The sequence below is a fragment of the Rhinoderma darwinii genome, chromosome 1 (assembly GCF_050947455.1).
Source record: "Rhinoderma darwinii isolate aRhiDar2 chromosome 1, aRhiDar2.hap1, whole genome shotgun sequence".
Lineage (NCBI taxonomy): Eukaryota > Metazoa > Chordata > Amphibia > Anura > Rhinodermatidae > Rhinoderma > Rhinoderma darwinii.
Window position 1 is genome coordinate 199,709,407 of NC_134687.1, and position 25,649 is coordinate 199,735,055.

General features: G+C 41.8%; 1 protein-coding gene across 2 annotated transcripts; it reads left to right on the plus strand.

Annotated features, from left to right (window-relative positions):
* Positions 1–19,166: 19,166 nt before the first annotated feature.
* LOC142739065 (uncharacterized) lies at positions 19,167–24,653 on the plus strand. Of its 2 annotated transcripts, XM_075849792.1 has the most exons (8): positions 19,168–19,267; positions 19,365–19,434; positions 19,759–19,785; positions 19,920–20,105; positions 20,708–20,728; positions 21,084–21,104; positions 21,969–22,118; positions 23,662–24,653. In XM_075849792.1, exons 2-8 carry the CDS (start codon positions 19,381–19,383, stop codon positions 23,869–23,871), a joined length of 669 nt encoding a protein of 222 aa, XP_075705907.1. In that variant the 5' UTR covers positions 19,168–19,267; positions 19,365–19,380; the 3' UTR covers positions 23,872–24,653. The 2 variants fall into 2 exon arrangements, with proteins under 2 accessions (XP_075705908.1, XP_075705907.1); XM_075849793.1 differs by lacking the exon at positions 19,759–19,785 and having other exon boundaries at positions 19,167–19,267.
* The last annotated feature ends 996 nt before the right edge of the window (positions 24,654–25,649 follow it).

Below are 25,649 nucleotides of genomic sequence, written 5' to 3' on the forward strand. Positions count from 1 at the left end.
AAGTTCATACTTACCGAGAACTGCCTGCGTCTGTCTCCAGTCCGGCCTCCCAGGATGACGTTTCAGTGTAAGTGACGGCTGCAGCCAATCACAGGCAAAGCACAGGCTGCAGCGGTCACATGGACTGGCGCGTCATCCAGGGAGGTCGGGCTGGATGCCGAAAGAGGGACGCGTCACCAAGACAACGGCCGGTAAGTATGAAAATCGTTTCCTTTCACTAGGGAAAGTGCTGTCCCTTCTCTCTATCCTGCACTGATAGGGAGAAGGGAAGCACTTTTCCCGCAGTCCGCAGCAGCTAGTCCGCATCAATTTTCTGCACATTTTGTGCAGATCCGCAGCCGTAATCCGCAACCCGGATTAGGTGCGGCATTGATGCGGACAGTTGCGGAGGAATTCCGCCATGTGTGGTCATGCCCTAACAAAGGTAAGTATATACAAGTAACATGATTCTTAGAATAATTCAGATTAAAGTCCCAGTGCCAAAGCCATTAAGGGTATGTGCACACACACTAATTACGTCCGTAAGTGACGGACGTATTTCGGCCGCAAGTACCGGACCGAACACAGTGCAGGGAGCCGGGCTCCTAGCATCATAGTTATGTACGACGCTAGGAGTCCCTGCCTCTCCGTGGAACTACTGTCCCGTACTGAAAACATGATTACAGTACGGGACAGTTGTCCTGCAGCAAGGCAGGGACTCCTAGCATCGTACATAAGTATGATGCTAGGAGCCCGGCTCCCTGCACTGTGTTCGGTCCGGGACTTGCGGCCGAAATACGTCCGTCAATTACGGACGTAATTAGTGTGTGTGCACATACCCTAATTCTTGTCTATTAATTAAAAGCCACATGGTCCAGATATTGGCATCAGAAAAGCAGAAATCCAAATCACTGACCCGCTCTCAGGATTTGTTAGCAAACTTAATCTCGTCTTGGAGTTTGCATCACAGGCTGCTCTATATAGTCATTCTCTGCTCCAGCAAATTGTCGGTAAAATGGTGTGGTTTTGCCGTGATTTGCGTGAAAAATTGCATTTGAACCGCAATATGAACTCTCACCCTAAGACCACTTTTACACACCAGTATTTTGGTCAGTATTTTGCATGAGTATTTCTAAGCCATAATGAGAAAGAGAGCAAAAATAGAAAAAGTATAATGGAAAGATATGTACATCTTTTGTGTTTTGGACCCTTTCTTGATTTTGGCGTACAAATACTGGCTCACATTTACTAAGGCTGGCATATCTTGCGCCAGTCTAAATAGAGGAGATAGTTTTAATTGTATAACAGTTATTCAAAAACGCACACCTCTTAATAAATTTGACGCATTTTGCACTGTCTGAAGGGCAGAAAAACAGATCTATATTTGCAACAAAATTTGCGCCATTTTTTAGCTTTCTACTTTTTAAATTTGACTTAAACTATGTTTCCTAGAAGACTACACCCACTTTTCTTGTAAGCAGGGGCTAGATGTTGGCTGGTAAACAATAAAGTCCTCCACATGCAATCAATTTTTGTTTGTGGTTATTTGATGGCATTTTAGACCCCCAAGGCACGCAGCATGCTTTAGGTGTGGTGTTTTTTTTTCCACCTACTTTATATATTTGCTAAATGGTGCGAAAATCGAGTTAACTAAATACAATAGAACTACATATATAAAACATTACAAAATGAATATTCAAATCTAATAATAATAATAACTATACAATTATGTGCAAACACATTTTACAGTTCTATAACAGTGCAGAAGCATATTCCGAAGACTCATCTTGTTGTCAACCAAAATCCCACAAGTGAACATTTTTGTTTCATAAGAATATAGCCTGCTATCATATATAATAGAAGTGGAGGAAACGCAAACCATAGTTAAGGATGTGGTGTTACAGTATGTCTGTTCAAGTTAAACAAATACTGTGTAAATCTTTACTCTTACGGCTACAGTGTAAATTACATTTCCTGTTGTGTTCAATCACAAAAGTGGTTTAGAACAGTTTCTGAAAATTATATGTCCATTATATTGGCGTATCATTAACTATACATAATCGCCATGTTTTCCGGAAAAAAAACATTCCAGTTTTAACTTTGGGTGACATATGTTTAGACCATGGTAATTGTTATGATAAAAGGTTGCATATGTATTGTAGGATACTCAGTGAAGTTCTACAAGTCTAGGAAAATGTAAAAACAGTATATGAACTACACTATTGGAAGTTTACTGAGAGCCACTCGGGGGAACCAGACCCATCCATGTCTTACACAATTGACCATCCATTTGACCGCAGATGGGGAAATATATGGCTACCGTTTGTTTATTTCTTTATGAGACAACATCTTTAATTCCCCAATGATTTCATGCAGAAACAGCCCGTGTTCCAGAATGTTCTGGGTAAAAACACTGCATGGCCACGCAGCTTCAATTCCCCCCTTCCTACTAAGGGAAAATCTGAACCCATGCAGAGCAGAATTGTTGCAGATTTTGCATGTCTTTTTTAAGCCAAAATCAGGGACGGAACCTAAATAGAAGAAATATATAAAGGGAGGCCTTATAGGTCTGCTCTCCTGGACCTAATTCTGTTTTTGGCTTAAAAAAATTCAAATTTCTTAAATCATGCAAGTTGTACATGGGCGCTCTGCCCGATCATAGAGACAACTGTGTGACTGTTCAATCACATTGCATAGTCATCTCTATCCCTGCCATGCACTGATCTTCATGTCGGAAGAGGAATCCAATCACTGTTCAGCTTCCTGTCACAGGGGAAACGCTAGAGCCTTCAGAAATGAGTAGAGAACTGAACACCAGGTAAGAATGCGTAAAGGGGTATTCCAGCCTTCAGCATTTTTCATCCATCCACGGGATAGGTAAAAAAATGCTGGATCGGTGGGTGTTCGACAGCTGGGACCCCACTGATCACTAGAATAGAGGATACAGAGCTCGGTTGTTTCCATCAGCCCAATAGACTTTTAGTAGAGTGGCAGTGCATATGTCACCACTCCATTGAAACTCCTCCTAGCGGCTGCCTTGTGTCTGGTGGGAACAGGGTCTTATGGCTGGGAGGAACCCTTTTCCTCCTCACTGCACGATCACGCATGTGCGCTGCAGCTCCATTCAAAGTCTATGGGAATGACGGAAACTATCGAACGATCATGCAGTGAGCAAGAATAGGGGGTTGTGCCCCCAGTTCTAGAGTTTGGTAGGGGTCCAGTAGTGGGACCCCAAGTGATTATACATTTATTAAATGTTTTTTGTAGGAAAACCCCTTTCCTAGAACCCATAGATTCCAGAAAGTTGACAATCACCTTGTCAAGTACCTTCAAAGATCCTAAACTAGCCTATGCATTTACCGCATGTCAAACTGGAAAAACTGGTAAACTAAGGTATTAGATAGATCAAATTCAGTTTGTATTTGTTGAAATTATTTTAAGTTATGGTCTTTATATTTTTGCAGTATAAAACTTATTCCACTTTGCTCCCAATGTTCGAAACCCTCCAACTGGTATGTTTCCCATAAATACACATTATGTCAGATAGGAGTATCGTGACTCTGCTGATACCTTGTGAGGGTATGTTCACACGTAAACGCAAAATACGTCTGAAAATACGGAGCTGTTTTCAGGCGAAAACAGCTCCTGATTTTCAGAAGTTTTTTTTAACAACTCGCGTTTATCGCAGCGTTTTTTACGGCCGTTTTTGGAGCTGTTTTTCAATGGAGTCAATGAAAAACGCCTCCAAAAACGTCCCAAGAAGCGTCCTGCACTTCTTTTGACGATTCGTCATTTTACGCACCATATTTTGACAGCGACGCGTAAAATAAAGTCTCGTGGGAACAGAACATCGTAATTCCCATTGAAAGCAATGGGCAGCTGTTTGTAGGCGTATTAGGGGCGTTTTTTTCAGGCGTAATTCGAGGCGTAAAACACCCGAATTACGGGTGAAAACAGTGCGTGTGAACATACTCTAATGTGATGCAGATTTTCCAATCCGCAAGATGTCAATTCTGTGGCGGATTTGTTCCGGATTCTCACTGCGTATTTCACCTTTTACAATGCATAGAGTAAAATCCGCACCAAAATCCTCAATTCTGCAAACCCCTACAGATTTAGCCGCAACAGACCTTGAAAATTTATATCTTATGAAATCAATGCACATTCTGCTAAAAAGTGATTTTGTTTTTATTGGCCTTTTTAGTCTACACAAGGCGGACACAGCTTTTTTTACAAGACAAAGATGTCTTCTTATTCATACAAAATTGATAATAATTTATATTCATGTGCTATGCCTGTGTGTTAGCTATATGAAGAGTTTACCCACATTTAGTGAATACGACAGAATCGTATGGTCATAAAAAGCATGGCACGTCCTAGTTCCCTGTGTGCAATAACCTATAGTTTATTTGGGGATGTTTTTCAAATTCACAGACACTGTTTGGCTGTCTCTTTGAGGTCATACAGAGGCAAGGATAGCAGGGTAACATAGCCACATGTTGTGGCATGCAATGAACCTCTTGCCCTGGGCTGTAGGTCAAAAAAACCCAGGAAGCAAAATAGACAGATCGTGCTTATAAAAAATCTTGTTTTTAAGTTACAAATATAAACACAGTATTATCCACAACTGGTTCCAAAGTGACCCACAATGATACAAACTTCAAGACTACAACTTGTCTACGGTAAGACGTGTTCAAGACATAATTTACATATACAGAGGCGTAACGTGAAGCTCCTGGGCACCATTGCAAAATCTATAACAGGGACCCTACCTACCATGTGCCATATACTGGTATCTTCTTATGTGGTAGAGGGGCCTTGGGGCCCACTCAGACACAAGGGCTCGGGTACAACTGCTACCCCTGAACACATATCACAGAAGGTATAAAGCATAGTGATTATTTTCTAATAAGGTGCATTAACTCCTTAATGCCCTGCATAGTACGTTGCGGCTCGCAGTTAGTTAACGCAAGCCACTTTGATGATGCACCTGTGAGTGTAACTCTGAGCCTGGCCTTTTAACAACTTAGATGCTGTGGTCAATGCTGACTGTGGCATCTAAGTGGTTAGACAAAGGAAGGGGGCTCTCTCTGTCGCCCCAATGGACAATAGCTTGCATCCTTAAGGGGTTAATGTGCAGGTTATGCTGGTAAATATGTGCTTTTGTTAACAGTTTTTTCCATGAATGATTAAACGTGGTCTATGAAGACAAGCCGATGGGTGCGCCTAAACCTTCTAAACACCACCCCTGAAATTCGTTGGTGGGGTGCCTCAACGAAGCGCAGACTATATGCTAATGGTGAAGCTGTCTCAGCTGATCAATGATCATTTACATACCTCCCAATCTTTGCATCCCCAATCGCGGGACACTTTTAAGCCCCGCCTGGGGACCCCCATAAACATCCCGAGAATGCCCACTTTTATGCAAATGTACACAAGCCACGTCCATTTTGCGGCCCATTTGCAGGGCAATCGCAAAAAAACGTGACGATTGGTAGGTAAGCCATTGATGCCATTGATATCCCACTGTTTTTCAGTGCCACACATGCAGCCAAGTCGTTTCTCTCAATCAGTCGAGAGGGAAGCATAATTAGCATATGTGCTCCCTCTATGACATCCATGTTATTTAATAGGCCATATGGACTGATATTGTGTTCATCAGGCAACCCCTTTAAACTTTTAAGGACCAAGCCTATTTTTGCATTAAGGACCGCAGAATTTTTTTCGTTTTTGCGTCACTGAATTCTGAAAGCCATACGTTTTTTAGTGCTTTTTTTGCAATACAAGTTGTTTTTTTTCAATGGCCTCTGTATATTACTTATTGATTAACGTTTATGAACTTTTTTTGAGTGGGGAATAAAAAAAAAAAAATGGCACCATTGATTTTAGCCTTTTTTGAGCTTTTTTTTAATTGTTCCTGCAGTGTATGGAGTTGTTAATTTATGCACTGTGATTAGTTGTTGTGGGCTATAAAGCCAGTTTTAATGTTAGTCTGGTTTGATTCTCTCCCACACTATCCATATAAAAAAAAAAAAAAAATATACCTGCAAATAGTCTTTACTCCAGTATCGGGTACCAATGGCCACCGTCCCATGTAAAATAAGACAGCAAGGTGCACTCACCAGCACACATAGAAGATGACCACACTGGTCTCCACAAAGTAAAGATATACATGGGGGAAGATTTATCATTTTCAGTATTTTCCCCCCAATGCAGCGTGCAACAGATTCATCAACAGGATGCAGTGGGAATGTTTTGTTTTGCCCTTTCACATACTTCAAAAATACAATTTTTTTAAATTCATTTTATCAATAATATACTGCATTTAATTTAAAAAAAATATATGATTATCATATAAAGATTAAAATGGACCATTTGTCAAGTGTATATATTATATAAAATGATGCTGTATCCAGCTTTGACTCAAATTTTATTTGCCAAAACTTTATGGGTCACTGAGTACATTTTAATATTCATAAATCAGTATTTTGCAACCTGCTCTTATGCAACTCACCTCAGCAAAACCACAGTTTTATTTATTTTTTAAATATGTGATGCGCATCCACTTCTGCTATTTTTAAACACCTGCCAACTTATTAAATGACAGGTTGAAATGCTGAGATTTTCACGTTCAATGTACTTTGGCATTCTGTAATCGGAGATTTAGATGTTTTGTGTACAAATAATTTTTACAAATTCTAATAAACAAACTTGTGTCACATGTTGAACTCAATCTCCTACTAGAATTGGTTTTATGCATAAACAATAATTATCCAAGTGTGGAATTTACTAACTGAGATTTCACTGTCGTGGCATTTGTTGTTTTTTTATAGATAAACACAGGAAACTGTTAGGCTGGGTTCACACTGAGTTTTTTTGCAGGCAGTAAATCTGCCTCAAAATTTTGTTTGGAATTTTGAGGCAGATTTTGCTCTGCCTGCACGCCGATTTTCGCTGCGTTTTTCGCCTGCGGCCATTGAGCGCCGTGGGCAAAAATCACTGCAAAATACACTTTCTCTGCCTCCCATTGATGTCAATGGGAAGTCAGAGACGTAAACGCTCGAAGATAGGGCATGTCGCTGCTTTTTCCCGCGAGACATGGGAGGCATTTTCGGCAGTTTTTTGTCGCGTTTTCCGGCGCGGTTTCCACGTCAAAAAACTTGTCAAAAAACTCTGTGTGAACTGACCCTTATGGTTTGCAATGAAATTTTTGAAACTGGTTATTGGAAATGGCTAGCCTCTATGGTCTAGTGAATATCATGGCATTTATATCAAAAATAAAAAAAATCTCTTTATCCTAAAGGTCAGTTCACACGCTGCGTAAATACTGCGGACTTTCCGCAACGGAATTTATTGCGGAAAATTCACAGCATAATACAGTAGCAGCAAAGTGGATAAGATATAACAAATCTCATCCACACACTGCGTAAATACTGAGTGCAGAAAACACTCAGAAACTGACATGTGGTGCATAATATTATTTGCGCAAATGCTGGAGGTAAAACTCACAACGAATAGCAGTTGTTACGTTTTTTTTGCTGCGGAATCGCAGCGATTCGCCGCAAAAGATGCAACTAACAAAAAAAATTCTTATACTTACCCAGAAGTCTATGTTTCTTCCTCCAGGCCGGCCACCTAGGTTAACGCTTCCTCCCATGTGACCGCTGCAGCCAATCACAGGCTGTAGCGGCGATCACATGGGATGAAACCTCATCCCAGGAGGCTGGCCTGCTTAACATCAGAGGGCCAGCCTCCTGGGACGATGGTTCATCCCATGTGACCGCCGCTGCAGCCAATCGTAGGCTGCAGCGGACTTCTGGGATCAAATGTCATCCCAGGAAGCCGGCCTGCTAGCAGTCCGGCTAAATGCTGCAGTTTCTCTACATTCGGACATTCCGGGTGAAAAAACTGCACAGTTTGGTGCGGTTTTTCACCCAGAATTCCCTGCGGCCACTGGGGCAGATACGCAGTGTAACTTTACGCAGCGTATCCGCTCCGTGTGAACTCAGCCTAAGGGCAGATTCAGACGAACGTTGCGTTTTTGCGCGCGCAAACAACGCTGCGTTTTGCGCGCGCAAAAAACATTTGACAGCTGCGTGTGTCATCCGTGTATGATGCGCGGCTGCGTGATTTTCGCGCAGCCGCCATCATAGAGATGAGGCTAGTCGACGCCCGTCACTGTCCAAGGTGCTGAAAGAGCTAACTGATCGGCAGTAACTCTTTCAGCACCCTCGACAGTGAATGCCGAACACAATATACAGCAACCTGTTAAAAAAAAAGAAAAAGTTCGTACTTACCGAGAACTTCCCTCCCGGCCGTTGCCTTGGTGACGCGTCCTTGGTGACGCGCCTCTCTTGACATCGGGCCCCACCTCCCTGGATGACGCGGCAGTCCATGTGACCGCTGCAGCCTGTGCTTGGCCTGTGATTGGCTGGAGCTGTCACTTGGACTGAATTGTCATCCCGGGAGGTCAGACTGGAGGAAGAAGCCGGGAGTTATCGGTAAGTGAGAACTTCGTTTTTTTTTTACAGGTTCATGTATATTGGGATCGGAAGTCACTGTCCATGGTGCTGAAACAGTTTAACTCTTCCAGCACCCTGGACAGTGACTATCTCCTGACGTCGCGTACCGGAAATTTTTTTGCCGGGTTCGGCCAAAACTAGTTCGGCCGTACCCGGTGAAGTTCGGTTCGGTTGTCCGGGTTCGCTCATCTAAAAAGACACTCCGTTTGGATGTTTGGAAACAGAAAAGCACTTGGTGCTTTTCTGTTTACATTCATCCTTTTGACAGCTGGTGCGCTGTTTCAGTCGGTTCGCACGGAAGTGCTTCCGTGCGACCTGCGTGGTTTTCACGCACCCATTGACTTCAATGGGTGCGTGATGCGCGAAATACGCGGAGATATTGAACATGTCGCGTTTTTTGCGCATCTGACAAACGCATCTGACAAAAATTTCCGCTACGCGACGTCAGGAGATAGTCACTGTCCAGGGTGCTGAAAGAGTTAAACAGTTTCAGCACCATGGACAGTGACTTCCGATCCCAAGCTACATGAACCTATAAAAAAAAAACAAAGTTCTCACTTACCGATAACTCCCGGCTTCTTCCTCCAGTCTGACCTCCCGGGATGACAATTCAGTCCAAGTGACAGCTCCAGCCAATCACAGGCCAAGCACAGGCTGCAGCGGTCACATGGACTGCCGCGTCATCCAGGGAGGTGGGGCCCGATGTCAAGAGAGGCGCGTCACCAAGGACGCGTCACCAAGGCAACGGCCGGGAGGGAAGTTCTCGGTAAGTACGAACTTTTTCTTTTTTTTTAACAGGTTGCTGTATATTGTGTTCGGCATTCACTGTCGAGGGTGCTGAAAGAGTTACTGCCGATCAGTTAGCTCTTTCAGCACCTTGGACAGTGACGGGCGTCGACTAGCCTCATCTCTATGATGGCGGCTGCGCGAAAATCACGCAGCCGCGCATCATACACGGATGACACACGCAGCTGTCAAATGGTTTTTGCGCGCGCAAAACGCTGCGTTGTTTGCGCGCGCAAAAACGCAACGTTCGTCTGAATCTGCCCTAACTCTGCATCCTCACAGAGCCAAAAATAGCTGCTTAACAAATATATGGTTTGCTATATGCCTCTCCTCTACTGCTATGCTCCACGATAGTCATATGATGTATCTCTATGACAGGTACGCACAACTGCTACACATTTTATTACAGTTAGAGCCGCATACACACAGCCATATTGTGACTCTGTTTTGTACGGAGCTCCTATAGAGGTGCATGGGGCCTCTGCTGTACCGCCCTATGCCTCTGATTTCATATGGAGGCACATGGAAGTTTTGCTGTTAATTTTGTTTGAATCTGACAGAAAAAGTTGTCGGTAGATAGAAGAAATGGAAGTTTTGCACCTGGATGTTGTCTCTTTCTTATAGCAGATCCCCACCTGGTCTCCATGTCTTTTATCTACCTGCATTTACTCTCCGACGAGGCTGGCACATGATGCCCTAGGGAAAACGACACCGGCAGCATACTTCCAATTATATCACTCTGCAATAGTCTTGTGCCTTTCCAACTAAAGGTGAGCCTTCATTAACCACACTCAACAGAGAATGCCATATTAACCTGACATACGCATCCTTTGTAGCGCCTTTTTGTTCTCCTTGTTCTCATTTAACTAGCTACAATATAATGCTACCATAGTGGCTTCCACACAGTATAAAGCCCCAATAGTGGCCTCCACAAAGTATAATGCCCCCATAGCTGCCACTTACACACTGTATAATGCCCCATAGTGCCTCCCAAAGAGTATAATGCCCCCATAGTAACTTCCACACAATACAATGTCCCCACAGTGGCATCCACACAGTATAATGCCCCATAGTGGTATCCACACAGTATAATTCCTCCATAGTGGCCTCCAGACGGTATAATGCCACCATAGTGGCTTCCACACAGTATAAAGCCCCTATAGCGGCCCCCACACAGTATAATGCCCACATAGCTGCCCATTACACACAGAATAATGCCCCATTATGTTCCCCACACAGTATAATGCCCCATAGTGCCTCCCACACAGTGTAATACCCACATAGTGCTCCCCACATAGTATAATGCCACATAATGACATCCACACAGTAAAATGCCCCCATAGTGGTCTCCAGACAGTATAATGCCAACATAGTGGCTTCCACACAGTATAATGGCCCCATAGTGTCCTCCACAAAGTTTAATGCCCCCATAGCTGCCCCTTACACATAGTTTAATGCCCCATAGTGCCTCCCACACATTATAATGCCCCCATAGCTGCCCCCACACAGCATAATGCCCCTATAGTTGCCCCATTTAGTATAATTACCCATAGCTGCCCATATTCAGTATAATGCCCCGCTAGCTTCCCCACATAGTATAATGTCCACATAGCTGCCCTCATGCCTTATAAAAAAATAAAGACTCACCTAATTCCATTCCCACGACGAGCAGAGGAGAACACTCTGCTCCTCCGGGCTGTGCAGTGGTTGGCTCGGTGCAGACAGGCGCGATGATGTCACTGCATCGCGCCTGTCTGTGCCGAGCCATTCATGGCCGACATTACATAGCGAATGGTGCAGCAGGGAGCTGGCGGCTCCCTGCTCCGGACTTGGATTCTATTGTATCTGCCTCCTGAGGATACAGTACCACCATCCACCCGGGATAGCGGGACACTGCACGGAATCCGGGACAGTTCCGCTGGATTCGAGACAGTTGGGAGGTTTGGTACAGTGTAGAATAATATCAGAGTCACAGGTATCACTCCTGTGGTGTCTGCAATATTTCTAAGCATTTGTTCCCTTTAAACCATGTATCCATGTATCATAAGCTACATCAAATTTCCTCATGATGATGTGTCTAATTATTTGCGGCTCTGGTAAATTAGTAACTGGAAACATTTCACATTTTCCTACTGCTTAGTGTGGCCTGAAAACCACAGGAAAGAGACAACAATTTGGATATTCATTCTTAACCCCTTTTGCAATTAAGCAATAAATTCACCGTGAGTGGGTGCTGCTTCTGGAAGTGAACTCATGTAGACAAATAAAATGCCCACATATTGAATTTGTAGGACTCGAGAATAGACCATGTCAACATTCGGGCCCAAGTTACACAGCCACTTTTCTTCCATGGTTGACCACACATAAACTAACTCTGTCTACTGTACTTTAGTTATTTATGCGTATGTAAAAGAAAGAAGAGCAGATTTTATATTTAAATTTACTATAAAAAAATTAAAAAAATTAAAAAGTTGATAAACCAGCACTTGTTTCCAACACAGAACTGCACGATTATGACCAGAACTAAAGGAGTGAGAAAGCAAAACCAATTACACGACTCTTCTGATTGAAAAACAAAGAGGTAGTAGTATAATGTGTTAGTATTTTGTCCTGAGCTGTCTTCCTCCAGGCTCTCTCCTTAGGCTGGGTTCACACGACCACATTAACGTCCGTAATGGACGGACGTATTTCGGCCGGAAGTCCCGGACCGAACTCAGTGCAGGGAGCCGGGCTCCTAGCATCATAGTTATATACGATGCTAGGAGTCCCTGCCTCTCTGCAGGACAACTGTCCCGTGCTGTAATCATGTTTTCAGTACGGGACAGTAGTTCCACGGAGAGGCAGGGACTCCTAGCATCGTACATAACTATGATGCTAGGAGCCCGGCTCCCTGCACTGAGTTCGGTCCGGGACTTCCGCCCGAAAATACGTCCGTCCATTACGGACGTTAATGTGCTCGTGTGAACCCAGCCTTACAAGTGAGGCTTTGTTCACATCTACATTGGAGGCTGCGTCATAGATTTAGTCATATTTAGTGCATAGAATAGCGCAGCATGCAGCGCCATTCTTCACGTCAAAACAATAGACACCATGATGGAACCCGACGGATCCCATTATAAGTCAATGGTGTCCATCGTGTGATGGATCCGTCACAACTTGAATTCAGCCTAAATGTTGCAAATTTTTCTAAACTTTATAATCGGGCACAGCTAGGTGCAATTTAATACTAGATTAACCCCTTCACTCCGCAGCCATTTTTTGTTTATTCATTTTCGCTTTTTCCTTCCAACCTTCCAAAATCCATAACTTTTTTATTTTACAGTCGATACAGCCATATGGGGGCTTGTTTTTTGCAGGACGAGTTACAGTTTTTCACAGCAACATTTATTTTAACATATAATATACTGGAAAACTGGAAAAAAATCTTTGTGGGGTTGAATGGGAAAAAACAGTGTTCTTGTTGTTGGACTTCGTTACCATGCGGTAAAAACGACATGTTAACTTTATTCTACAGGTGATTACAATTACGGTGATGCAAAATTTTTATAGTTTTTTTTAATGTTTTATTACTTTTACAAAACTAATTGTTAAAAATAAAATTTATTTTGTGATGCCACATTCTGAGAGACATAACTTTTTTATTTTTCTGTCGATTGGGAAGTATGAGGGCTTGTTTTTGCGGGAGGAGCTGTAGTTTTTATTGGTACCATTTTGGGGTTCATAAGACTTTTTGATCACTTCTTATTTAATTTTTTGTGAGAGATGAGGTGACAAAAAACAGCAATTCTGGCAATTTAATTATTTTTATTTTTTCCTTACTGCATCCAACGCGCGGGTTGAACAAAGTTATATTGTTCAGAATTTTACGGACGTGGCGATAGCAGTTATGCTAATTATTTATTTTTTACATAGATTTTGGGAAATGGGTAAAAGTTGTTTTTTTAAAACTTTCAATATATATATATATATATATATACATATATATATATATATATATATATATATATATATACATATATATATATATATATATATATATATATATATATATATATATATATATATATATGAAAAAACTTAATTCAACTTTTCTTTTAGTCCCCCTTAGAGCACTTGAGACCAGCAATCAATAGATCACTTGCACGATATACTGCAATGCTAGTTCATTACAGTATATCGTGATTTATACTTGGGGGCTTAATAGAAGCACAAAGATGGCAGAACTGGTGGCCTTCATTAGGAGCAAAGCATGCATGTGTATGAGGGTATCAAGAGGAATAGCTGACAGCTGCAAATCTGCCATGTGTGAACATACCCTAATAGTACATGTATTTACATACACATACATTTACTAACAAAGAATAAATATACAATAACCTATAGCAGGTAACTAAACATTAATTTACTTTTACTACATTTTTATTTAATTGGATCTTCAGTATAATCTGACAAGTGGTTAAATGTGAACCTGAAATGGACTGGTTCCAGTAAAACATTTCTGAAATCTATATTCAGCTAGACAAGTCTATTCTAATGACAATGAGTGCAAGTTCATTGGAACACAGTTGGGCCTAGAATAGAATGACTTGAGTCAGATACCAGCGGCTTCAACTTTGTAAAATGGACTTGTTGTCATGTTCTGTTGTTGCAATGATGTAACGCTCATTCTGTGAAAGAAAACTGAATTTAATGAACTCATAACCAGGGGCATAACTAGGAAGGACTGGACCCCATAGCAAACTTTTGACTCTAGGTGCCACATGCAGCGCCCCTTATAGATAGTGCCCCATGTAGATGGTGCCAACCAGCCCCCCTGTAGACAGTGCTAGACAGCCCCCCTGTAGACAGTGTCACACCCACTTGTAGATAGCGCCCCCCGCCTTCCCATTGTAGATAGTGCCATACAGCCCCCCTGTAGATATTGCCATAAAGCCCCCCCTGTAGATAGCGCCATACAGCTCTCCCTGTATATAGTGCCACACAGCCCCCTCCCTTGTATATAGTGCCACACAGCCCCCTCAGTAGATAGTGCCACACACAGACCCCGGTAGATTGCACCACACACTGCCCCCTGTAGCAACACCCTGCTCTCCCTTTGTATAAAGTGCGACCCTGCTCCACCCCTTGTATATATTGCCACCCTGTTCCCCCCCTTGTATATAGTGCCACCCTTCTCCCTTTTGTATATAGTACCACCCTGCTCCCCCCTTGTATATAGTGCCACCCCACTCCCACCTATATATATAGTGCCACCCTGGCCCCACTTGTATATAGTGCCACCCTGCTCCCCCCTTGTATATAGTGCCACCCTGCTCCCCCCCTTGTATATAGCGCCACACAACCCCCCTCCCACAAAAAAATATATTGTACTTACCTTGCCCTGTAACTTACGGAACGCTGCACAGGCTCCAGTCGGGACACATGCACAGACCATTTTGATACAGTGGCGTCATCAAGCCGGCCTGCGCAGGGAGTCTTCCCAGCGCCTTATAGGCTGCAGGCCTAAAGTGGCCTGCAGCTAGGCAGCCTATAATATTAATTTGTATCTACATCCAGAGGACGCAGATACAAGTGAATATGGCTGTTGCTAGCATCAGGGCCTGAGGGGGCCCATGCAGCCCGGCCCATAAATGTTAGGGGCCGGACGGCGAGGGCCACGTAGTGGCGTTGCTACCGCTGTAGCAGCCATGATGGCTGCTCGTTGCGCCACCGTGCGCATAATGCTGTGGGCCCCGTAGCAGCCGCTACGGCTGCTACAGCAGTAGTTACACCACTGCTAAGTTACAACAATAGTGATACTAGGGTATATTTCAGATTATGTAAAATAAAGTTTATGTAAAATAGCACATCCATCTTGCTGACTGTCTGACAGGGATTAGGCCTCGTTCACACCTGCGTTGGGGTCCCGTTCTGACGTTCCGTCGGAGATTTCCATCAGAATAGGACCATGAACAGACACAAACTGAAACTGACGGATACCAGAGGTTGCGTAGTCGACTACGCTATTGCTTCCGGCAAAACGATGGGTCCGGTACACAACAGAGACAAACGGAAACCATGGGCACCGAATCCGTCACCATTGAAACCTCTGGTTTCTGTTTGTGTCTGTTCAGGGTCCCATTCTGACAGAAAGCTCAGACGGAACGTCAGAACGGGACCCCAACGCAGATGTGAACGATGCCTTACTTGACCGGTTCCATATCAACTTTCCGAAAATTGAAAAAAAACTTCCAATGCAAGAAAGGTTTGCTTTCTTTCTGCCAAACACAAATCTATCCCCATGTCCTCGACTTGGACTCTATATACAAAACCGCTATGCTCCCTCCTCCTATCCATATGCCCCCACTTGGATTTTAAGGATATTTAGGAACCAAGATTAGTGAGATTCAACTGTTAATACAATGATAGAAGCATAAAAAGTGTGTGTCTACCAATAGCACAAGAAACTTAGCTTGAAAATAAACCTTTAGCAGCAGAGCCAAGTTATAATGTTCCCACTGAGTATTTGTCATCAGCTGTGTGACCAGACGCAGCATCGAAAACACATATTTCCATTCATTACACAGAATCATGAGGCAATGTAGGAAATGGAGCTATTTTAGGTTAAAGCATATTTAAAATCATCATTTTTCCCATTATAAACAAGCGACGGAAGTGCCTTCTGCTTAATTCCTTAAAAATAAAGTAGCAGCATATTTGCACACGTATTATGGAGGGGCTTCTTACCCATACATGCTTTCTAGATCTCCAGGACTACAATTAAAAAATGTCTGGAAAAGAAAAAAGTAAAGGAAGAACGAATGGAAGAAAGAAAGAAAGAAAGAAAGAAAGAAAGAAAGAAAGAAAGAAAGAAAGAAAGAAAGAAAGAAAGAAAGAAAGAAAGAAAGAAAGAAAGAGAGAATACAAAACATGGGGGGCCTCTGCTCTCTGTGTCTGCCTCTGTATTGCATTACTTATCTTGCACTAATCCTGAAAAGTTCTGGAGCCCCCCTGCCACAGAAGCTAATGGTCTTAGGTCCACCTGATGAAGGACTCCAAACGCTGCTACAACTCTAAACATATATACTGTATTTCATGCCCAGATGTCTCCTGCCTTGTAGGACACCTTGATACTGCATTGTATGTTTCCTTTTTTAAACTGTTTTGTCCCATACATGTTAATAATAAAGTATATCTTTTATATTTTTCCAAACAATTGTGTTAATTGACCTTTTCTGTAGGCTATATCTTGCATATAATAGGTCAATGCACCAAGTCTGTACTTGGTTACATATTAAATCTTTTTCTGACTTTTAGTCAAAAAGATTTCTTTCCTGAATGTACAAATAGGTGGCATTCTAGTAACTGTACTCTTTACATGAAGAACTGTAGAGTAAGGGTCCTCTTACACGGCCTGACGTGGGCCATGTAAACAAGCGCTGATCTATGAGACAGCTCATTAATCGGCGCTCGTTTGCTCCTTTCACAAGGAGCTAGTATGAGGACGAGCGCTCCTTACTCCGATGGCTCATCCTCATACACTTCTATCATGTCGGCAGCACCTCTCTCTGTTTACACAGGGAGATTTTCTGCCGACAAACGATAATATTTTAGGCTGCGTAAACTATACAATCAGCTGATGAACGAGTGTTTGCTCGTACATCGGCTGATCGTTGCCCTGTTTACACAGAGCAATAATTGTGAACGAGTGTTAAAGGGCTTTAATTTAATGTGGGAGGAAGTTTACAATGACGACAAAGAGATCAAGAACTAAATTCTTAAGATATATATATTTGTTTGTGTTTTATAAGCGACAGGTAACAAATAAATAGGGAAAAACAGACAACAGATCATTACTCTTCCAGTCAATAGATTTTTGCAAATGGAACTAAAAATCTGTGTGCTGCATTATGTCGGAGTGTGCACAGAGAAAAGAGGGCATCATAGCGGCGGATTAAGTAGACCATAGGCCCTGGGCCCTGTTACGATTCCCCTTGTCAAAGGGCTGTGTCCCTTCATACCGACAGTTTCCAACCATCGCTGACAGTATCACACTGTTTAGGGACACATCCTCTTGACAATGGGAACGGTAACACACATTTGTCTATTAGTCCCGGGTACACAAAGACTTTATGTGGAATACAAGGATTTCCTACAACAGACATGTCAGGAGAGGGGACAGATCCCCTATAGCTTCAGAGACTCACAAGTGATGTCTTCTCTGATGGGAGTCATTCTCTTTTCTTCTCCATCCGACACACACAGTTATGGCGACTTCTCCTGATGAGACATCTTTGCCCATCACTTCTGCAGCCATTCCCAGGCCCATACAATAAAGGGGTTGTCCGGGCACGGACCCTTTTTTTATACTGATGACCTATCCATGTGCAAGGACAACCCCTTTTACTCAGACTAATAAATTCGGACCCCAGACTAGATCATAGAATACATACAGACCCCAGACCTTCTAAACTATTGCAGTCCCCAGACCAGACACCCCTAAACAAATACAGATCCCAGTACAAGCAGCCTAAATAAATACAGACCTCGGACCAGACCCCAGACCTTCACTAATAATGACCCCATAACTAACTCCCTTAAGTAATACAGACCCCAGACCAGACCCCCTAAACCAATACAGACCCCAGACCAGACTCCTAAATACAGACCCCTAAATAAAGATTCTAGCCCCCATAAACTAATACAGACCCCCTAAATATACAGACCCCAAACCCCTTAAACTGATACAGACCCCAGACCAGACCCCCTAAAGACAGACCCCCTTACTACAGACCCCAGATCCCCTTAAACAATTCCATCTCTTTTATGCTTACCTAGCAGCTCACCTCACAGTCTTCTCTGTGGAGTCTTGCTGCTGTTCAAGGACCTGCGGTCATGTGACCAGCAAGTCTCTAAACAGTAGTAAGAACTGCAGCGATAAGGTCATGTGACCTTATGTCTTAAGGTCCCTTTGCAGGACATACACAATGCAGTTCTGTCGTGTTTTTTTTTTTGTCTCCTGTATTTATTTATTATGTATTTATTATGTATTTTTTAGGAGGCCTGTCTGGATGATGATTCATCCCATGTGACCGCCGCTGCAGCCAATCACAAGCTGCAGTGGTCTCCAGGGATGAAACGTCATCCCAGGAGGCCGGCCTGCTAAGTGCTGCAGTTTGGTGCGGTTTTTCGCCCAGAATTCCCTGTGGCGCACAGGAATGCGTGCTTTTATGCAGCGTATCCGCCCCGTGTGAACGTAGCCTTATACTATTTCTCTATTCATGCTCCCGTCCTAGTTTTGACTTATAAGTATTGATGCAAAATACTGATGCAAATACTACCGTGTGAAAGTGGCCTTAGTCAGTTTTTGCACTCCTGTTCATAGAAGACTCTATAAAACTATAGACAATACAGGGGCGATTGTAAGAAGAAGGAAAACAGTGATGCATTTCCTGTGGCTTATTGATAATAATTAACCCTTTTTTTTTTTTTCATTATAATTGATTATTCATCTGACAGATTCCAGTCTAGCAGACCTGACCTTGAGTACCTGTGAGTTTATATTACTCATCACAAGTACACCCACAGATCAAGACAGGTAAATTCCTTGCCCACAATGTAGTCTATTGAGAAAAACAGAATGAAATCACAGCTTAAACTTCCGACATATTGCTAAATAGTCTGCATCTGAATGAAAGTAACTAATTATACTGTAGATAAACAGTAATGTTAGTGCAGAAGCCTTCCCGTTCTGTTGACAGAAAAACCACAAAACCAAAGGGAAGTGTGGGTGAGTGGGGGCAGATCAGGTGGTCAGAAACCTCATGATGTCACAACCCTTGTTTCATACTGATTGGCTGTTGATGCCTGTGGACACGGTTTAAATTCTGCGAGACCTGGCCCATTCCACAACACAACATTGCTTCTGCCGGTCACATTATCCACTGCAGAATATTGGAGAAGAGCTCTCAGTGATTTGCAGCATCATCTGGACTGAAGAGGTAATGTCAATCAAGGGCTTTACCGCAGCATATTGATATTGATTATACATACTTTTTCAATAATAGGCTACCTATAATAAATCTATCTTTATTTTAGAGATATTGAGCTGAAAATGAAAACTGTTGTGTTCATCGTCTGCCTCATAGGCATGGCCTGTGCATTACCTGTGAGTAGCTCTATCTATCCTTATACATTTCATATATCTAATACCCTGCAGTTATATAAGTATTTTTTTTCATATTTTAGGATAATAATATGGGCAGAGATTATGAGACTGACTTCCTTACATTACCTTATGTTAAGTCCCTGTAAGACGTTGCATCTATGTTACGAGTGGAGTTTATAAGCAAAATCTTAGATCGGGTTATATGTCACATTTAAAGAAGTTGAACGTTATAAAAAATATGCTGACAAAGATTATTGCCCAAGTGCTGGTGTACTAGGATTCTTAAATTGCAGTTACAATGTTTCAAAAACATTTTTTTTCCAGGTTTCAAACTCAGATTCTTCACATCAGGTTAGTACTTCATAATACTGAGATGCCCATGAACTAGTAGATCAGATCCACTACAAATGGAAACAACTGTATTATAAATGACTGCCATACCGATACCAGTTGTGGGCTATACATGTGGTCTTGTCACTTTTCAGGACTCAAGTGTGAGCCACAGCAAGTCTGTATCAGATTCGTTTCCAGATTCCTCCTCCTCGTCATCATCATCAGAAGAAGAAAAAGTCAGCATTCCCCCAACTGTGGATGGGGCAACAGCTCAGTCTATCATTACAGAAGATTTTGCAAGAGGAGATAGTTTGCGCCGTAGACGTGCAGTTAAAGGGGTAAAGATTTTCTACAAGTATACTATTAAACCATTATCTATTATAGTAGCCAATTTGGACCAAGTTTTAATGTGTAACAATTATCTTGTATAATATCAGATGCAGAACTTGTCCATTGCTAGATTTTATTATCACTAGATTTTTATACTAAACTACACATCCATTGTATGAGCAATATAATTCATTTAAGAAAAAGGGATTGTACATAACTATAAAAACATGCCTTTTTTTCCAGAAACAGTGCCATACCTGTCCGTCAGTTGTAGCTGGTATTGCAATTGAGCTCCATTGAAGTGAATAGAGCTGAGCTGCAATACCAGATGCAACCTGTGGGCAGGTGTGGCGCTGTTTCTGTAATTAAGCAGCCATTTTTTTTATTCTTTTACAACCCCTTTAAATATTTAATACTATATTCCTGCACACAATCTAGCTTATGCTGTTGTGTTACTAACTTGGCTATATAATCAGAACATATAAAATCTAACAGATCCTTATTAGACATTTTACTGATATGGATATAACCTATAATGTTAAGCATGCATTCATTTATTTGCTATTTTTGAAGAACAAAGTAACTTTCTGGTTGTTTCCTTTTCTTCCAGTCTTCAGAATCGTCACACCAGGTTAGTACTAAACTTTTTTTTTATTGAGGGTCACACCTCGCATTACACAAAGCATGAATTTTATCTTGCACTATCTTGACCCGTATTGCGAATGGAAAATGTTTATTGAAGTCTATGGAGAGTGATTAAAATACGGATGTGCCATATGTCAACCGTATGTCATTTATATTGCATCCATTTTTCAGAGGGGCTGTCTTATGTCATTCAATCTGTTATTTTTCTAATGCCGAAATGCAGTATGACCATTATAATTTAATACGATTGCTTGATAACATGATAATGTTAAGTAAACGTGCATTTAATTGTTCATTTTAAAGCACAAAGTAACTTTCTGTTTTTTTTCATTTTCTTCCAGTCTTCGGAATCTTCACACCAGGTTTGTACTAAACTTTCTTTAGGCCAGGATCACACACAGTTTTAGGTCAGAATCACACTCAGGGTATGTGCACACGGTAGCAGGCTTTTACGTCTGAAAAGACAGACTGTTTTCAGCAGAAAACAGCTGCCTCGTTTCAGACGTAAATGCTCCTCCTCGCATTTTGCGAGGCTTCTCTGACAGCCGTAAATTTTGAGCTGTGCTTCATTGAGTTCAATGAAGAACGGCTCAAATTACGTCTGAAAGAAGTGTCCTGCATATAATGTGTATAAGTGTCCTGCACTTCTTTTGACGAGGCTGTATTTTTACGTGTCATCGTTTGACAGCTGTCAAACGACGACGCGTAAATGACAGGTCGTCTGCACAGTACGTCGGCAAACCCATTCAAATGAATGGGCAGATGTTTGCCGACATATTGTAGCCTTATTTTCAGACGTAAAACGAGGCATAATACGCCTCGTTTACGTCTGAAAATAGGTTGTGTGATCCCAGCCTCAGGCTGGGTTCACACGACCACATTAACGTCCGTAATGGACGGACGTATTTCGGGCGGAAGTCCCGGACCGAACTCAGTGCAGGGAGCCGGGCTCCTAGCATCGTAGTTATGTACGACGCTAGGAGTCCCTGCCTCTCCGTGGAACTACTGTCCCGTACTGAAAACATGATTACATGAAACATGATTATGGCGATACAAAAAAATACTTTTAAATAAAAAAGTTAATCAATAAATGATATGTACATATATACAGGAGTTATCCATGCAAATAAAGGGAGCACATACAAACTCAATGCAGATGTTGTCTATGCAATGTCATTAGTTGATGATTAATCTATGTGAAGATTGTTTCACTCATATTTTTATAGGACACAAACTCAATTGAAAGCCACAGCACATCAAAATCAGATTCTCACCCAGACTCTTCATCAGAAGAGGTCAGAACCTCCCCTACTCCCGATGGAGCAACATCTGCACAGACAAGGGGTGACGCTCGCCGTAGACGTGATATTAATCAGGTAACGCAGGTATTCTGTCTTTTGGTCAAACTGAATTGTTTTATTGTCATAATAGTATTTTTTTTATCTGACAAGTTGATGTATATGACCCCTGGTATAATCCCCTGCTATTCATCTAGCAGGAAAAGGGGATCAGTGGTGTCGGCTCTTTTTGGCTCCTCCACTAAGATAACTCACACTGAATGTATTGGTCAGCTGCTTACTCTCCATAGATGTTTCATGCTCATTTTAGCAAACATTTACAACAAACTACAATAAAGTAATGAATTTAAAGAGGTTTAGTTAAAAAAAAATATAAAAAAAAAAAAATACATTGCGTTGTACACATTCATAGGGATATATTTATGTGTCCTAGCCATAGTGACGTGATGCTTTGTATCAGTACAGACTATACACATTATACGTATTGTACACAATTCTATCTTGTATGCTCTTTTAGATCAATGATATCTACAAAATAAAGAAGTCTTTGAGCAAAAAAATATTTTGGAAGAAAAATTTTGCGTGATTTCATGGTCATTTTGAATGATTTTGCAAGTACTTTGCTTTTATCATTTTGTTCTGACTTTGAGTCACACTGTACTTGTTTCTTCATTCTTATCCAAAGCTAAATTCTGAATTCTTCAGGTCTCTCCTTCTCCTCTTGCATTGTGGGATCTCAGAGGGCAGTTATTCAAAGGACTGTTAGAGCAAAGCTGATGTCTCACATATCTTACCATAGAGAGGAGATAAACCTGAGTTCAAAAGCAGTTCAAAATAAGGAGTACAAAATTCTAGCAAAAATGTTACATCAGAATGGTAAAAAAAATAAACATATGTAAATATCCTATTAGGCAATTCTAAGTGAGTTAGTAGAGGAGAATCTCTCATTTGAGACTTTCATCAATTGCTGTCAACGGAGGACCTAGCATGTCCATGCATTACAAAAACAGCCCATTGAGTTCAGTGGTAACAGCGTAATGCTTCTTTTCTCCTGTGGTGGTGCTACAGAGGAAATTAACACTTACTGCCAGGTTTCCCCATAGATTACAGCTGATCACTGTGGGTCCCAGCATCAGGATGCTCTGTGATCAGTTTATTTTCTGACTTTTCTAATAAAAAGGCTTGTTAAAGGGTAACTAAATGTTCAACAAACTTCTGACATGTTGTAGTGACATGACAAAAGTTTTGATTGGTGGGGGTCCGAGCACTGAGACCCCCACCAAAAGATAAAACGAAGCGGCAAAAGTCGATGTAGCGGTGTAGGGACTCAATAGAAAGTCTATGAGCCCATACACTGCTATATCGGCTTTCTGGAAAAAGCCGAACAGAAACTAAGCGGCTCATCGCTCACACGAGCACTTCTGCTGCTTCGTTTAACGTTTTTTAGGGGTCTCAGTGCTCAGACCCCCACCAATGAAAACTTCTGACATGTCACTATGACATGTCAGAAGTTTGAAAGTTTAGTTACGCTTTAAAAGTGGACAAACCTTTAAATTATTGTTATTTTAAAAAAAAAACGTTTTACTCATAACAATCATAAATGTCTGTTTTGTTGGCACAGATTGCCCATGGAAGCTCCTCACATCATTCCGAAGAGAGTGTGACCACCGAGAGCACAAGTCGCCAGTCCCAACCATCTGAGAGTTCAGAAGAAGACAGCCATGAGCAGAGCACTATGAATAACCTACTACAAGGCGGTGCAACTACGGCAGATCCAGACACATCTGAAGAGAGCTCAGAGGAAAGGACAACTCCCGTCTTCCAGCCCTGAGCAGGACGTCCTGTCTTCACATTATCTGTCGCTGTCCTCTGTCTTTCTATTTGTGTGAATGATTTCTGTCCTGTCCTGTCAATGTAATTATTCATTGAGCCTGCTCAGAGTTTAGTTTTTACAAAAATATGATCCAACGTCAGAAATGTCTTCTCCTCACTATTTAGAAAACAGAGTCTTAAAGATTTCCAGTAACCAAACTGGTCTTCGCTTTGAGAGGGGGCCCTCTATCCCCTCCATTGTGTAGAACTACCCCGGCACAACTTTATGCAGCATTAGCTGCTATGAAACGACATTGCGGTTCACCAGTACTGACATTTGTGGCTATACTGCAAGTCTGAAAAATTGTATGATATAGGCATGATATATATATATTAGATAAAAGGGCAATATATAAGATTTATCACTTATTCGAAGGCATCCATTAACAACGCTAGTTATAAATCCTGAAACATTTCATAATTTCACCACCAGAGGCAATTCACAATTGGCCTGCCATAAAGCTTTGTTATTGTGCTTGCTCTGAGGAGCGCTCATATAAATTATGGATATAAATGTTTATTGTATTGGCTGCTGATGTGTAATGAACACTTCATTTAGAGACTACTTCTATAACACTAGGGACATGTATGCAATTTCCAGTGTCTTGTGCATTGCAGAAATACAGATCTTTATACTGCTTGCATTAATACTTGACTGTAATGTGTAATTAATTGTATAGAATTTACTGCCTATATGTTTTACATGCATTTTTCTGACACTTCCTTTATTTCTCATTTACATAAACATCACATTTTGGTATTTTTTAGTTGATGTGTAATAAACATGTAAACTAAACAAATATTGTGTTTTATGTTGATTTACTAAGGCAAAAAACATTATGATTGTAGTTATGGTGACATATTGTAGTAAAAATATTTATTCCTCCATATGCAACATCTCATCTAGTTACATAGCGATATAGTTTCTTAGGCTGAAAAAAATACCATCAAGATCAACGTTTCTCAGATCAATTACCCATCATTCATTGCAAGATTATTTATTACCATCAATGCCATCTGTCATTAAGTAAGCATCTAGCCTTTTTTAAATGATGTCATTATATCTGGTGCAATCTGCATGCTTCCCAACCATCTCGGATCCAGCGAGGCCGTCCCAGATTTCGGCCAGTGTCCCGCTGTCCCGGGTGGCTGGTGGCATGTCCCAGTTCCAACTGCATCCGCGTCCTCAGGATGCAGCTATAGTTGAATTCAATGGTGTAGCAGGGAGCAGTCAGCTCCCTGCTCAACCATTCACTATCTAATGCCAGCAGAGAGTGGCTTTTCGCATACAGGCGCGATGCAGTGACGTCATCGCATCTGTCTGCTCCAAGCCTTACACAGCACAGACCGGAAGATCTCCTCTGCTCATAGCGGGAACGAGACTAGGTGAGTATTTTTTTTTTAATTAGGTTTTGCTATGGAGGCATTATACTGGGTTTGGGAGGCAATATCGGGACATTATACTCTGTTAAGACACACTATGGAGGCATTATACTGGGTTTGGGAGGCAATATCGGGACATTATACTCTGTTAAGACGCACTATGGGGGCATTATACTGTGCGTATTGCACTATGGAAGCATTATACTGTGTGGGTAGAGGCACTATAGGGGAATAGTACTGTGTGGGGGGAGGCACTATGGGAGCATTATACTGTGTGAAGAGGCACAATGGGGGCATTATATTGTGTAGACGGAGGCACAATGGGGGAATTATACTGTGAGGGGGAGGCACTAT

What these genes read in the sequence shown, in the direction of transcription:
- LOC142739065 (XM_075849792.1), top strand. Translation starts at nt 19,381, where the DNA reads ATGAAAACTGTTGTGTTCATCGTCTGCCTCATAGGCATGGCCTGTGCA. An exon ending in GCATGGCCTGTGCATTACCT is followed by an intron (nt 19,435 to 19,758) that starts GTGAGTAGCTCT and finishes TTTTTTTTCCAG; the next exon opens with GTTTCAAACTCAGATTCTTC. An exon ending in CTTCAGAATCGTCACACCAG is followed by an intron (nt 20,729 to 21,083) that starts GTTAGTACTAAA and finishes ATTTTCTTCCAG; the next exon opens with TCTTCGGAATCTTCACACCA.